A 13895-nucleotide genomic window follows, 5' to 3' on the forward strand; every position below is an offset into this window, starting at 1 on the left:
CTGACAAAAGAGGGCTTGGTGTCAGACACCATCAAAGCCTTTCTAATTCAGCCTCAGGAATAAAACCCAGATAAGCCGCACACCTTTGGGCCTTCTTGATCCTTCAGCTATGAGACAGTGTCTAAATACATATTGGATCAGAATGACTAAAACATTCAGAGCACCCTGGCGTGCCATTCACAGCCAGGTGTATTAAAATAAGACCCCTCACAGTCTAGAGTATTTTCTATGTACATTCATTTATACATATTTAAAAAGGCTGCCATCTGCTAGACATGCATTTTGAACACGGGTGAAAGCGTGCTGCAACGGAGCAAACAGAGTTTTAGTGAGTGGTGGCCCTGTCTCCAGTCCATAGACAGCATGGCACTGCTCCACCGCCTTGCTCAGGAGGGATTTCCATTCTGACTTCTCTGTGGTGGTACTCAGATGAAGCCATCCGTGAGACATTTAATTCTCTGCTAGGCCAGGCTGTCCACTGCTCCTTTTAGCATTTAAGGCTTAAGAAAGAACTCAGATTTAAAACCGAGTAAGAAAATGATTCTTTTGACCCCAGTGTGTGTCAAGATGGTCAGAAATTAGCATCTACATCTTTTTTCTTCCCTTTCTCCCATTCACTGTCCACACCCTACGTCCCCAACACACTGATTAGGAAATTTTGGAAAAGCAGACTTTTGGATATAAAGCTTTGTTTTCAAAGGATACTTTGGCTGTGACATAATTAGAGGAAGCTGAGTTTTTTAACATAAAAAAATCAGGTATTAATACTTAAGAAATCATTTTAGCAATCTTTCTCCCTAAAAGGGAGGCAAATTGCTCATAAAAATGAGCATTAGACAGCACTGACCTTCGTTGCTTAAACCTATGATCTGTTGCTGACTCCTGAGCGCAGGGCGTCAAGACCAGTCAGACTTTCTATTCCAGCGCTGGATTTCTGAGCAGGAATCACATGGTCCTTGGTAGCTTTTTTGATGAGTGTGAACTATGGGTTAGTACTTCTGAAAGTGAGCCCTAAACCACTAAACATCTCCATTTGCCAAAGCATTTATGGCCCAGGAGAATGGCCTAAGTCGGAATACATAACTTCACCCCAAAGAGTGAAGCTTAGAGGAGTGTACAAAGGGCTACATCTCCTGCGAGGGTCTCTGCATTCGCATTTCTGGAGTCTCTGCGGACACAGTGCAGCACACGCGACTTTCCTGAAGTACTAATTGGAGCTGAAACCTCTTGTTGGCTCATCAGGATTTCCTCCGCACTCTAGAAGTTAAGTGGTAAACCATAGAAATGGCAGAGATCTCATTAACTGGAGGGGCAGAGCAGATGTTACAAGGCTGGCACTATTAGTGACAGCTCTATTAGCCAACAGATACTGATTGAGTGCCTACTGTGCCTACGGTAGCGAGGGGGACCAGGGTCAAACTGATTTGCTGATAAACGACAAAGCCTGCAACAAGGCGGGGCACCCATGTCCCCAGCACATTTGGGTCTGTTCACGCACCTCCACCATCACCTGAACTCTGCCGCCAACAATGGGGCTACATTTCACACGTGGCAGTGTGGGCTTATAAGATGATTACCAAAATATTTCCAGTAGCACTGACTTAATGCTGTTTTAAATGCTGCAACACATAATTTTTCTTTCATTCTTTTATGATCTTGTTTGTTTCAGCACAGTAGTTGCCTTAAAAGAAAGTCTTTGTATATACATGCTGAATCAGGAGAATATAACCCTCCTGACCAAAAAGATTTACAGTATTTATCATTCAAACATTTTTATTTATAATAAAACTTGTAAGTCTTTATGGGCTTAAATGTAGCAGATATCACCTGTGCATTAAACATTATACTTCATTCCTGGAAGATGTGCTTCATCCTCACTCAAGCTGCTTGCCGCCCTCTGACTTCTGGTCCAGTCTACTCTTGTTACTCTTTACCATGTAGATGAAGTAGGCAAGGGTCTCTTTTTCATTCACAGGTATGTTCCTGAAATGTCGACTGACAGTCTACATGGAAGCAAAAAAAAAAAAAAAAAAAGGAAAAGAAAAAACAAACAAACACCAAAAGCATGCATAAATCAGGGCCATAGACTAAATTGTGCAAAAGAGGAACTAGGAAGTTGCTGCCAGAGCTATGGAGGGGGTTAAGATCACTACAGAACTCTCTGCAGAGCTGCAGAACTCAGACTACCCATTTCCTGAGGTTTAGGTGACTGGTTTCCAGGCTTCCAAAGCAGGACTTTAACCCTTAATACTCCCAAGATGCAGTTCTTTTTATTTTAGTGGCAGCCAGCTGCCCATCATGATCTCAAGGTCACTCCATGGATGAAGAGACCAGGACTGCTCTGCTTGGCCAGCTGCTACCATAACCTCTCAGGCCCTGGTACTTGGCAAAAAGTGTCTTTTAAAAAATTATGTCAAATGAGTAGCCTACTGAACAGATGTAAGTGTGTGACCCAAGAATTGATCTTGAAAGATACACCAGATTTGAATAAAAATGAACCATTCACTCTCTATTCCTGAAACTTTGCTTTATTTTACAAGTCCCGAGAATAGGTCTCCTCTTGCCCCACCTAATCCTATCCCTTCCACCAGGGGTGAATACTGCAAGAGGGGAATGCAATCTTAAAGTAGGAAAGGCTTGTGTGCTCCTATGTTTTATCTGGATAATGGTGAAGGAGAAGTTTAAGAAAAAATGAGAGATCAGCAAGTTACCTCTAAAGGAAAGACAAAAACCAGTGGGGCTGTGAGCCTTTAAGGTAATCTCTGAATAGACCGAGTGACTAGGACAGAAATAAGAAAGAAAGAACTACAGAGTGGTTATCTCTGGATAGTAGGGTTGTGTTTTTCTTTTCTCCATTTTCCAAATTTTCTACAATAAGCAGAAAAGGGGATGAGAGAGTACCCACACAAGTGCCAACAGGACAGAAATATCAAGCCAATAATTATCCTATCTAATAATAGTCTAGGTGGTGTCACACCCTCAGGTGACACCCCCGTGTGACGTTGCCACAAGATGGCCATGCACACAGCAGTGGCAGGGCCCAGTGGCTGCTCTGCGCAGTGCAGCCTGGGGGTCCCGTGGCTCTGGGGTCCCGTGGCTCTGTGTGGCGTGAAAGAGGCAGGTTGCAGAAGGGGAGGGCAGTTGTGGGCAATCAGGCTGGCAGGGGAGGGCAGTTGGGGGCAATCAGGCAGGCAGGCAGGTGAGTGGTTAGGAGCCAGCAGTCCTGGATTGTGAGAGGGATGTCCGACTGCCTGACGTCCGGTTTAGGCCCACAGGGATTGGGCCTAAACTGGCAGTTGAACATCCCTTGAGGGGTTCCAGATTGGAGAGGGTGCAGGCTGGGTTGAGGGACACCCCCACCCTCCATACATGAATTTTGTGCACCGTGCCTCTAGTATTAGAATAATAGCCAATGGAGCATTTTCCACCATCCAAACTATGTTAAGAAACCAGGGCAGGAGAAACCTTTCTTGGGCTCCATTCTTGTAATAAGTATTTCTATTACCAACATCAGAATAGAAGAAATCAAGGGGGGGAAAAAGAAGAAAAATAGCTCCTATAGGACATGAGTAAAGGTTCTGAGATGATTAATCTGACACATCTGATACACAAGAAGGACCATATCTATAAAGAATCTTGGAAAACAAGATTCAAGCAAACAAACAAAAGAACACTCAGGACTTAGAATCAGGAGTCCTGAGGTTCCAGTCTCAATTCTGGAATCACACCAATTTGCTGTGTGAGTTTAAGCAAGTCCTTTCCTCTCTCTATGCCATGGTTTCTTTTATGAAAATCAGAGCCTTTCTAAGTCTTAAAATGTGAGATTCTAAATTGTGCAAAAGATGGACTATAAAGCTGCTTCCAGAGCTATGGAGGGAACTATGATCCATAGGCACAGAGAGCAGGAGGGAGAATCAAGGTCACCATCAAAGGCACAATACTGGCTCTCTCTTTGGAGAGCACAATTTTGTCTACCTACTTCTGCTAACTGGGCCTTATTGAAGCCTGGTCTGGTCTGCAATTTGTAGTGTCGTTTATAACGTCGCAGAGTGTTCACCTGTAGCTGGAACAGATCAACCTGGAGGGAAGAGGAGAAACACATTATCCATCACCTGAGCAGCCAAGACTCACTGAGAGCCCACTATGTGCCTCGCACTACACTAGGGGTGGGGTGGACAGAACTCAAAGAAGTCTTAGAAATGGTCCATTGAGGACTAATAACTAGCTGGGGGGTCAAAAATAACAGTGGAACAAGAGTTCTGGCTGGGGAAGGGTGGTTCCAGAAGGCTGATGGAAGCAGTGAAGCTTAACTAAGGAGAGCAGGGTTTAGAAAGGGAGTGAGGGACAGAGCAAGAGTAGGGAATGAGTGAGAAAGCCAGGAAATGAATAGATGGGCCAGGGGGTCACGGGCAATCCTGACAGGTTTAAATGGTGAAACTGGGTGGTAGCATGCCAGGTGATGTTCCAGGAAGATGGATCTAGAGGGGGTTTGATGGGCGGGGACAGGCAGTGGGAGATGCTGTAGCAACGATCCAGAAGTGAAGGAGGAAGCAGAACTTTGGAGGGGTGGTGATGCTGGAGGGGGAGACCAGGCATGAGCAAAGGTCAAACCAGACAGACATCCTGAAGGAAGACAGGCCAGAGTTTGGCAGCAGACTGGATAGAGAAGCGTGAAGAACAGTGGGAAGTACTGTTATTCTCAAAGAGTGATTTCCTAGGCTCAGCCTTCAGGTATTAGAATCCTTAACAACCCTCCAGAGAAAGCTCGAAAGCTACTGTGGCGAGTGTACAAATCAGCAGGTTAGGGTCAGGGTCTCTGCAGATGACTGGATAACAAAGGGGAAAGGACCCCCCCTTTTTCTCCTAACACAGAAGAGAGGAAAGCTGCACAGTCATGAAACATTGAAGGCCCAGAAAGTTGGGCTGCCTTTACCTGCCTCTAAAAGAGATGTTCTTGCTTCAGGCAGGTGGAGAGCACTTAAAAACAAAATGAATGATCAATATGAGGGACCAAAGTCCTTCATTCTTTTCAAAACATTCCTCAAACCTTTTTCTTTTTTGTTATTTTGTGAAAAGCATTTAGAAATTGAATACATCCATTTCTTTATAAAATTTAATAATGCTAGAGGCAAGTGGAAGATACATTAAACCAATGTTTAAAAAGGGGACATAGGGAGGGGCAGAGGGAAAGGGCTATATTTTCAAAGGTTTCCTCATCTGCAGACAACACCCCACCTACTCTTTCTGTTCCTACAGTCATTTCCACTGAGTGCTAACAGGCCACTGCCTTATGAAATATTCATGTGTCAATATTCAATGTACACTATAAACGGCTCTTCTTTGCTGAGTCTTAAGTGAAAACAATTTAAGTAGAAAAAGAATCCGATATTCCTTCCTGCAGCCTGTTTAATGGACTCCGGCCCCTGAAGGAAAGGCGGCCTCTGGTTTGAGAAGCCTAGGTCTCATCGTCTAGTGCAGTGTTCTCAACATGGGGCAATTTTGTCCCCCACCTTTACCCCGAGGACATCTGGCAATGTCTGCAGACATTTTTTATCATCAAGACTCAGGGAGTAGTGTGACTGGCATCCAGTGGGTAGAATACAGGGATGCTGCTACACATCCTACAATTTACAGGACAGCCCCTACAACAAGAATTACCTGGCCCCAAATGTCAATAGTGCCAGGGTTGAGAACCCCTGGTCCATTAAAATGACTTTGGAAATAAGCCTGGACCAGGAATTGAAGAGTGATAGAAAATCAGAGCTGGGATGAACTGACAATGTATGCCTTCATTTTGTAGCCTAGAAATGGGGGGGGTGGGGGTGGGGGAGGAAGTGGGGAGTGACTTCCTCCAAACCATTCAAACTCAGTTTCCAACATTAAGACAAAAATAAAGTTTGAAAAAACTTGACACTGTGGTTGTATATAATCATTTGCCAGCGTTTTCTTTAAAAAAGGCAGTGTGGCCTACTGAAAAGGGCACTAGACTGGAGCCCCCAAACTGTCTGTGTGACTTCAGGTCCTTGTGCCCATTTGCAAAATGATGGGGCAGTCAGACCAGGCGATTTCTAAGTGTTCAGCTCTCAGATTCAGCATTACTCGGATTCTGGGATTCACTTTTCAAATAAACCCACAGCAAAACAAAGGGACTAAAATGACTTTTTAGCACAAAAAGCAGACCCGGCCGGAGGCAAGGACCAGATTAGAACCCGCCCTTCCAGCTTTTTCAAGCTGATGTCTTTGACCGTTACCTCAGGAATGTCAGTGTCATGCTCAGGAGAATCTCCTCCATCGTCACTTGTCTTCCTCTTCCTTTTATTTCGTACACTTTGGATGAAATTTTTGTGGAAATCGCAGATATACAGGTGCCTTACCTGATGGGAAGCAAATAGAAGTCAGAGCTGCCAATTCCATGGAAAGAGCATCTGTCAATTTAATGGGCTTCTCTCCTTTTCCAGGCATGGGAGAGCGAGAAGGAAGAACAAGGTGCAGGCCATATTTTCAGACGTTCCCTACTGAGCTGCAGAACAAGGCACCCACAAAGAGAATGCTCCCATCACATTGGGAGTGTATTAGAAACCAAGTCCTCCCTGAAAACCTGTGGCCACTGTCAGCAAGGAGACCCCACAGCAGAGATCACTAGGGGGAGGTCCCCTACTATAAGGGAGGATTTGCGGATAGACAGGAAGCATTCCAGATGCAAAGAGCCAAGACTCAGAGTTTCAGGTGAAGATGACAGAGGCATGAGCGAAGGAACCCCAGGGTAGACAGTATTAGCTGGAGGTCACTGCCCAAGTAGGGAGAAATTGGGGGTTGGGGTGCACATCAGAACAGCTTTGACTTTCCTTCAGATGAGACAGAGTCCCCCCAGGTTTTTGAAACTGGGAGTGACATGACATTTTTAGACCTATAGGAGTTATGAACTTAAAAAAAAAAGGCAGTAGAGAGACTATGGTAATGGGATACGGTACACACTATTTTGACATTGGTAACAGGATGACAACTCTCTGAAATACTTTATTTCTGAGCATCAGTTTCCAATGATTGCATTACCTCACAGCTGCTCCACAAAGAGAAGTGGAGAGAGATGCAGACATTCTCACAGGCCCTGCTGCTGACTTTCTAATACAGGCTGGAGGCAGAGTAATAGTGAAGGCGGCACAGCAGCTGAGATGTGAATATGCTTTTATTTAAGAATGTTGGTACCAGGTTGACGGGGGTGGAGGGGGGGCATTCAAAAACCTAACAGAAACCCAGTGCCTGTGGAAATGACTTGGGGCTGTTGACACTGAAACAGATGCTGCACAGATGTTCTCGAGAGGCTTCTGAATTTCAGTTTATTCTTTAAATTCTTAAAGAGAAGAGTAAGCTGATAGGAAACCAGCATCAATTAATTCAGGCCTTTTCATGGAGAAAATAACAATAACATTGGAATAACTTTTATTCCAATGAAATACCACTTCCATGTGGTTGGATTAGTGAGTCAGGAGTCGTTTCTTACACTATGATGGTGTCTTACAGATAGCAGATGCTCAATAAAAGTTGTTCCATCAACACAAGTGTCCCTTGCATCTAAAAGCAGCTTAGGCTAGTAAAAGTCACCATTTACATAAGGTTACAAATTGGGACAGCTTTGCCAGATCCAACTCTGAAAAAAAGGTCTTTCCAACACAACAATGTGTCACTCTCCCAGAGAATCTACTTGATATATATATATACTACTGGACATTGTCAGGGAAGAGAGCAACTCTCAGCATGATACATGTTAGCCAGTTCCGCATGTAAAACCCAAGAGACTGAACTGCTCCTTAAATTCAGAGACAAACCTCGTAGGTTATTTCCGAGAGTTGTGGCTGGGAGATTTCAGGTCAAGATAATAGAATAATGAAAAAATAGATGGAGGAAAACTTGGCAATCACCAGTGCAACCTCGCTAGTCCCAATCTCATTTTAATCTAGAGGGATAAACTGAAGCCACCCAGAGTAAGGAAACGACCTGGCCAAGGCCATTCAGGCCTTTTGACCCATGACACATGTTTCTTTCTTACTCCAGTATTTTCTTTATACTCCCACTTTTCTCCAGGAAAAAAAAAAAAAAAAAAAAAAAAAAAAAAGCCAAAATATGTCCTTTGGAGGACTGTTTAAAAGCATGTTATCTTATATAATAAAACCCTAATATGCAAATGGACCAAATGGTGGAACAACTGGTTGCTATGACACGCTCTACCACCAGGGGGCAGATGCTCAACACAGGAGCTGCCCCTGGTGGTCAGTGCCGCCCAGCTAGAAGCTGGCAAGCACAGCAGTGATGGTGGTCCCGCCTCCGCAGCAGCACTAAGGACCCCTCGGAGTCCCAGACTGCAAGAGGGCACAGGCCGGGGTGAGGGAATCCCAACCCCCCAGTGCACAAATGTCATGCACCAGGCCACTAGTATCTTCATAAATCACAGAACACTGCCAATATCTATATAAAATGAGTAAAGCTGCCCAAGTTGGATTTTTGGTGCTATTCTTTAAAAAAGCTCCCTGCTACACCCTTTTACAAGATAAATAATTATTATTTCTACTTAACCACTTTCAAGTACATACTGGCTTTCAGAAATTTCAGAGCTCAGTGGCCTTTGGGGGCGGGTGGAGAAAGAAGGGTTGGTAGCAAGGGATGTAGTGTTTATTTTTCCTGTTTCATTTTCTACAACAGCTAAACATTCCTGTAATACAGCAGTTTCTTAGAATTGAATTCCTGCCTAAGCCTGTGAGAATGAAATAGAATCCCTTTCAGAAATAATGACTCTACACCACCTTGAAACGAACTGTGAGCGATTCCACCTCGAATGCTACTCCTTCAGACGCACTGCCTTTTGGGAAGTCAGTGCCAGGCTTAGGCTGCTTCTCTTCTAGACAGTGTGTGAGAAACACTCTGCGTGGCTCAGCACAGGTTTTTCCAGTGGGGTCACTGGGTAAACGAAGCCCCAATCGCAGTAGCACAATCATTCAGATGTGACAGCTTCCAAGGGTTTAAAAGAACTGGGAAATTCTTTTTCTCAAGGAATGGGAAATATAATTACCATAAGCTGTTCAAGTGAAGGCTCCCAACAACCTACACAGAAGGTAGGCAGCGTTTTCAAGAGGCTGAGTTCATTGCTTAGAATTAAGCATTTCACTTCAACATGTGCCCTAATCCGGACCACCTAAGTATCTAGTCAGTTGTTTGCTCTCATTCATTCATTCATTCATTCATTCATAGAGAATTGTAATAATAAAGCCATTAATCCACCCTGACCATTTAAAAATAACATTTTTCCATTCAATAATTGTAAATGCATTATAATTAATTTTTTTTTTTTTTAAATTGAGGGTGGGAGGGAAGAGCCTGGAAGAAAGAACAGGGCCATTTTTTTTTTTTTTTTTTAAATTTATCCACTTAACTAAGCATGGGTCTTGGAAGTAAATCAGATAATGGGGTTAAGAAATTAGGCTGTTAGGTGCTGAGTGACCTTGGCACTGTCACTGCCTATCTCTGGGCCTCCCTTTCAACTGCAAAATCAGAAGTGGGAAAGTGGGAGTCCCTTCACTGTAACAAACAATCTCTGACTTCCCTCCACACTGGACAGATTTTGGTCCTAAAAGAGAATGGATGTTAGCAGGTCTACCTGAATATTGAATACCCCCTTAATGCATTTCCAACTCCTAATCAAGAGGCAGAAGCAACAGATGTCAAACTAAACGTGTCTAATTGGCTGACTGCAGGCACATCTTCAGAATTGTTAACTAGAGGAGGTGAAATCACACAGGCAAAGTTTTCCTATAGTTAAGACACAAAACACAGGGGGATTCTAGTCAAGTTAAACACACACACATACACACACACACACCCCCTTCCTCCTCCTCACTACTGGGCTTTTCTAAAGAAGTTAACCCCTAAGAAAATGCATTTTCTTGCTTCCAGTCACTTCGACTGCAAAAGCCACCTCCGAAGCACCCTGTTCTTGGCCTTATTCCTGCCACGCGTTAGAGAACCCCGTTTCCCTGCAGCTGCCTGCGGAGCAGTAGCTCCGTGACCCTTTGCAGAAGCGGAGGCCGCGGCAGACCGGGAAGTAACTGCCACCTCTCCTCTCCCGAAGGAATCACAGGGCGCCCAGAAGTTGGAGAAGAGCCGGGTGCCTTCATCACCGCTTCCCCAACACTTGCTCCTTCTCCTCTCCCTGCTCCGACGTCTACACCAATTAAACGAGCTGAAAACTTGTCCATCTTCCCGGGCAGGAAGGGTCTCCGGAGCCCCCGCCCAACCTTCCCCATTTGGCAGAATCCTAGGGAGAGCAAGCAGGTCGGCGTGGAGCCGGCCTTTGAAATCCCCAGTCCAGCTCCTCGCCTGCGGATCCAGGGCGGCGAGGCCCGCGCCGGGGAGGGCCCCGGAGTCCCGCCCGGAGTTCGGGGGGCAGCGGCCGGGAGCGATCGGGCGCGGGGACCCTGCCGGGGACGGGGCACTCACGCTCTTGTCGATGTCCAGCTTGAGTTTCTTTTGCGAGATGCTCTTCTGGACCCTCTTGCTGAAGGAGGCGTTGCCCGCCGGCCGGACGCAGCGCTCGCCGTCCTCGATGAGGCAGCAGCTCTGGCCGTAGCCCGGGGCGGCGGCGGGGGCGGCGGGGGGCCCTTCGCGGCTGTCCTCCTCCGTGCTGAAGCCGTTCATCTCCCCGGCCCCGGCCGGCCTCCCGGGGGTAGGCGCCCCTGTAGGCCACCCCGCGGGGCGGTCGCCGCGGCCCCCGCGCCCGAGGGTCTCGGAGTCTGTGTCTCCGGAGCAGGCGCTGCCCCGCCGCGCGCCCGGGAGGCCCGGCTCCTCTCCGCCGCGTCCCGGCTCCTTCGGCCCCCCGGCCCCGCGCCTCCGGAAAGCCCCTGCCTCCCCGGCTCCAGGCCCCGGGGCTGGCTCCCGAGCTCGCAGGGCCCCGCCGGGGGTCACCTGGAGGCTCCTCCGGCCGGGAGCCCAGCGCCGTCACCCTTCGGCGGGGGCGTCCGGGAGGGCGTCCCAGGGAGCTTGCCCCTCCCCGGGGGGCTCCGGGCCTGGGCGGCCAGACGGTTTCTCGGGACCCGCCGACTCCCGCCTTCTTTCGGCTGCGGAGCAAACTCGCCGCCGGGCAGCTCAGCTCCCTCGGGGTGGCGCGGCCTCCCCGCGCGGGGCCCGGCCTCGAACCCGCGGTGCCCGGGGCCCCGCAGCACGTCCGGCCCGCCCCACCCCTGCAGCCGCTCGGCTGCGCCCCAAGTCCCGCGGCAGCCCCTGGGCCACCCGGCCGCCGCCCGCCCAACGCTCCGCACCACAACAGTTCGCCGCCCCCCCGCCCTCCCCGGGACAGCGGAAGTCCCGCCTCCGTCCGCCCATTGGCAGCGTTTGATCTCTGGGCGGGGCCGCCGCCGCCGCTGGAGCTCCCCATTGGTCCGCACAGCCGCCAGTCCCCGGCGCCTGGCTACTTCCTGGACTCTGCTGGGATGGGTTCAAAGTAGAGAAAGTGGAAGAAGGAAGAGTTCCCGGGTTGAGAGAGGGGATCGGGGCCGCAGAGTGTACTGGTCCCGGGAGAGGTGGCGACCGAGGACCTGTCTGGACCGAAGGCCAGACTGCGGGAACGGAGGATCACGTTAGGGGACGAGCGGGAGTACGGACGTGGGCGGGGGCGCAGAGGGACACGGGGAGGGGCCTATGAGGGGGACCTTTGCGGGGTGGAGGTACGGTCTTGAGGGGGACCGACCGGGTGAAACGGAAGGATCGGGGACAGAAGGACCCGCTGACAGACGGGTGGGAGGCAGGGTGGGTGAAAGAGGACAGAAAGCCGGTCATGGCAGGAGAGACAGGACAAAGTCGGAGGTAGAAGGAAAGACGTGCGGAGGGGATGATGGGGGTCTGATGGCGAGTCTTGCAAGGCGGCAGGATGCTTGAGGGCGGCGGAGACCCATCTGTGGAGCCTGGGCCTGGCTCGGTTGGCGCGGAAAGAGAAAGGGAGGGAAAGAGGAGACCCCCAGGGGCGTGGGTGATCCCTCTACTCGGAAGAATCGGAAGTCGGGGTAAGGCCTGGAGGTTGGATTAGGTAGACGGTAGGTAGGAAGGGCAGGGGCTGCGGAGCAGATGGTGAGAAGGCTGAGGTGGTGGATTAAGGGCCAAGATCAGCGTGGGGGGAGGGATTGCGGTGGTCTTGGGACCTTCCTGCAGCTCTGGAAGCGGCAGCTTTTATTGCTTTAAGCCTCCTGGTCTACCTGCGAGGCGACAGTGCCCTGCCAAGCCTCTGGGCGTGGGGTTCGGTGCCCAGGGAGTCACACATACCCAGGAGGGCCGATAGGGGAATCCTCCAGTCTAGCACCCCTAGTCAGGTTTCCTCTCCACTGGGCAGCTTGAGGGCGGAAGGCTCCAAATGACTAGCAAGGGTTGTGAGGTTAAGCAATCATGTAGAGCTGGGTAGCATTTTCTTGGCAGAGACATGGAGGGTCCAGGGAGTGTTAGGTGAGCCTGTGCACCTGTTTTGGTAGTAGTTGGTGGAATTGGAGAGGCTTCTGGCTCTATCAAGTTAAAAAAAAAAAAAAAGAGAGAGCTACTAGTTTCCATGTTTAGAAGTAGATGCACTGTGATCTTCAATGTTCCTCAGTGGCCTTACATGTATTTGTACCCTCTAGTAATGATTTCACATGTGGAACATTTTAGAAAATTGGCCTACCAGAGAAAAATTTAAACAATAATATTCATTAGGGGATTATCTATAATAAGAAAAATACCCTAAAACTTCCACAAGGGAAGTGGTTAAGTAAACTATGTAACATCTTCAGAATGAGATATTTTGCAGTCATATTTTCAACATTCAAGGTAGTTTCAACATCAGTGTAAACATTTTCTATATATAATAATTCAGCCATGTCTCCAACAAAGAGTTGATGACTTGGAGAAATACTGTATGTTGTTAAAAATGCAGGATATACAGTTGAATATGAGATATAATACATGTACATCTCTGTTTTAAAAAATAAGAAGGAAAAAAAACCACTATTTGTATGTAAGAAATAAACCAAAGTGCTAGTAGTATTTATTTCTGGGTAGCAGAAATATGGTTAATATTTTTCTACTTTTGTTCTAGCTTTGCATTTTCCCCAATAAATATTTGTTGCTTTTATAGTAGGGGGGGAAAAAGGATTTAAAAAAAATGAAAAAAAAGGCACAGTTTAATAGCATTCATCCCTCAGAGTTCATACATTCAAAAGTAAATTATTGGCCATATTGTGTATACTCATTTTAGGTTGGCCACAGGAGGAGGGTAAAGCATACTTCTTAAAAGGAAATATATATATATATTTTTAAACAGGGGAGCTCAGACATATACACACAAAACAGCTGGGCATCTGTACAAGTTAGTGTGTGATGTTGGTTCCAAAGTTGATTGGTGTGGGTAAGAACGCTACATTTTCTACATATGTTTTGCACTTAGATATTTTTTTCCAACAGCATTTGTATCCAGTGTCAGGCTATTGCACTCCCTACAGCTTCTTCAGTCCCAGCTTCCCCTGGGGCAGGCTGGGGAAGGGACAGGGGCCCTTTTCCTCAGGTGCTCTATCTGAGCCTTGGGGGTGCTGGCTTCTCCTTATATCTGCTGTGCCTGTATATTCTTTCGAGTTCTCTTTACTTCTTCCTCTGCACCGCCTTGTTTTCAACAGTTCCCTGATATAGTTAGTACATCTTTCTATCACCCTTTGCCTCCCAAATTATTGTGTGGTTTCTCCTAGCTGGACCAGAATGATACCCCTAGCCTCTCTATATTTTTGAGGGCAGGGACACAGGCTTTGAAACTACTCTTTATGTGCACTTTTGAAGTCCTCAAGGAATGTTTTAATCATAAGCTTTCCCCAGGTTGTGAAGCAGATTGGTTCCAA

At 47.6% G+C, this 13895-nt stretch overlaps 1 protein-coding gene across 3 annotated transcripts; it reads right to left on the bottom strand.

Annotated features, from left to right (window-relative positions):
- Positions 1 to 1650: 1650 nt before the first annotated feature.
- Positions 1651 to 10986, bottom strand: SAP30L (SAP30 like). Of its 3 annotated transcripts, none has more exons than XM_084883701.1 (4): positions 10489 to 10822; positions 6252 to 6374; positions 3980 to 4078; positions 1651 to 2003 (listed from the first exon to the last, which is right to left on the bottom strand). In XM_084883701.1, exons 1-4 carry the CDS (start codon positions 10684 to 10686, stop codon positions 1875 to 1877), a joined length of 549 nt encoding a protein of 182 aa, XP_084739827.1. In that variant the 5' UTR covers positions 10687 to 10822; the 3' UTR covers positions 1651 to 1874. The 3 variants fall into 3 exon arrangements, with proteins under 3 accessions (XP_084739827.1, XP_084739828.1, XP_084739829.1); XM_084883702.1 differs by having other exon boundaries at positions 1743 to 2003; positions 4058 to 4078; XM_084883703.1 differs by lacking the exon at positions 1651 to 2003 and having other exon boundaries at positions 2521 to 4078; positions 10489 to 10986.
- Between the last annotated feature and the right edge of the window lie 2909 nt (positions 10987 to 13895).

The sequence above is a fragment of the Pipistrellus hanaki genome (assembly GCF_964339955.1).
Source record: "Pipistrellus hanaki genome assembly, chromosome: 5".
In the NCBI taxonomy this organism is placed as follows: domain Eukaryota; kingdom Metazoa; phylum Chordata; class Mammalia; order Chiroptera; family Vespertilionidae; genus Pipistrellus; species Pipistrellus hanaki.

Excerpts from the sequence above, each read along its gene's own strand:
- SAP30L (XM_084883703.1), bottom strand. The coding sequence starts at position 10,686 with ATGAACGGCTTCAGCACGGAGGAGGACAGCCGCGAAGGGCCCCCCGCC. Across the intron at positions 6,375-10,488 it reads AGCTGGACATCGACAAGAGC|GTAAGGCACCTGTATATCTG; the intron begins GTGAGTGCCCCG and ends GCTTCCCATCAG. Across the intron at positions 4,079-6,251 it reads ATGACACTGACATTCCTGAG|GTTGATCTGTTCCAGCTACA; the intron begins GTAACGGTCAAA and ends TCTTCCCTCCAG.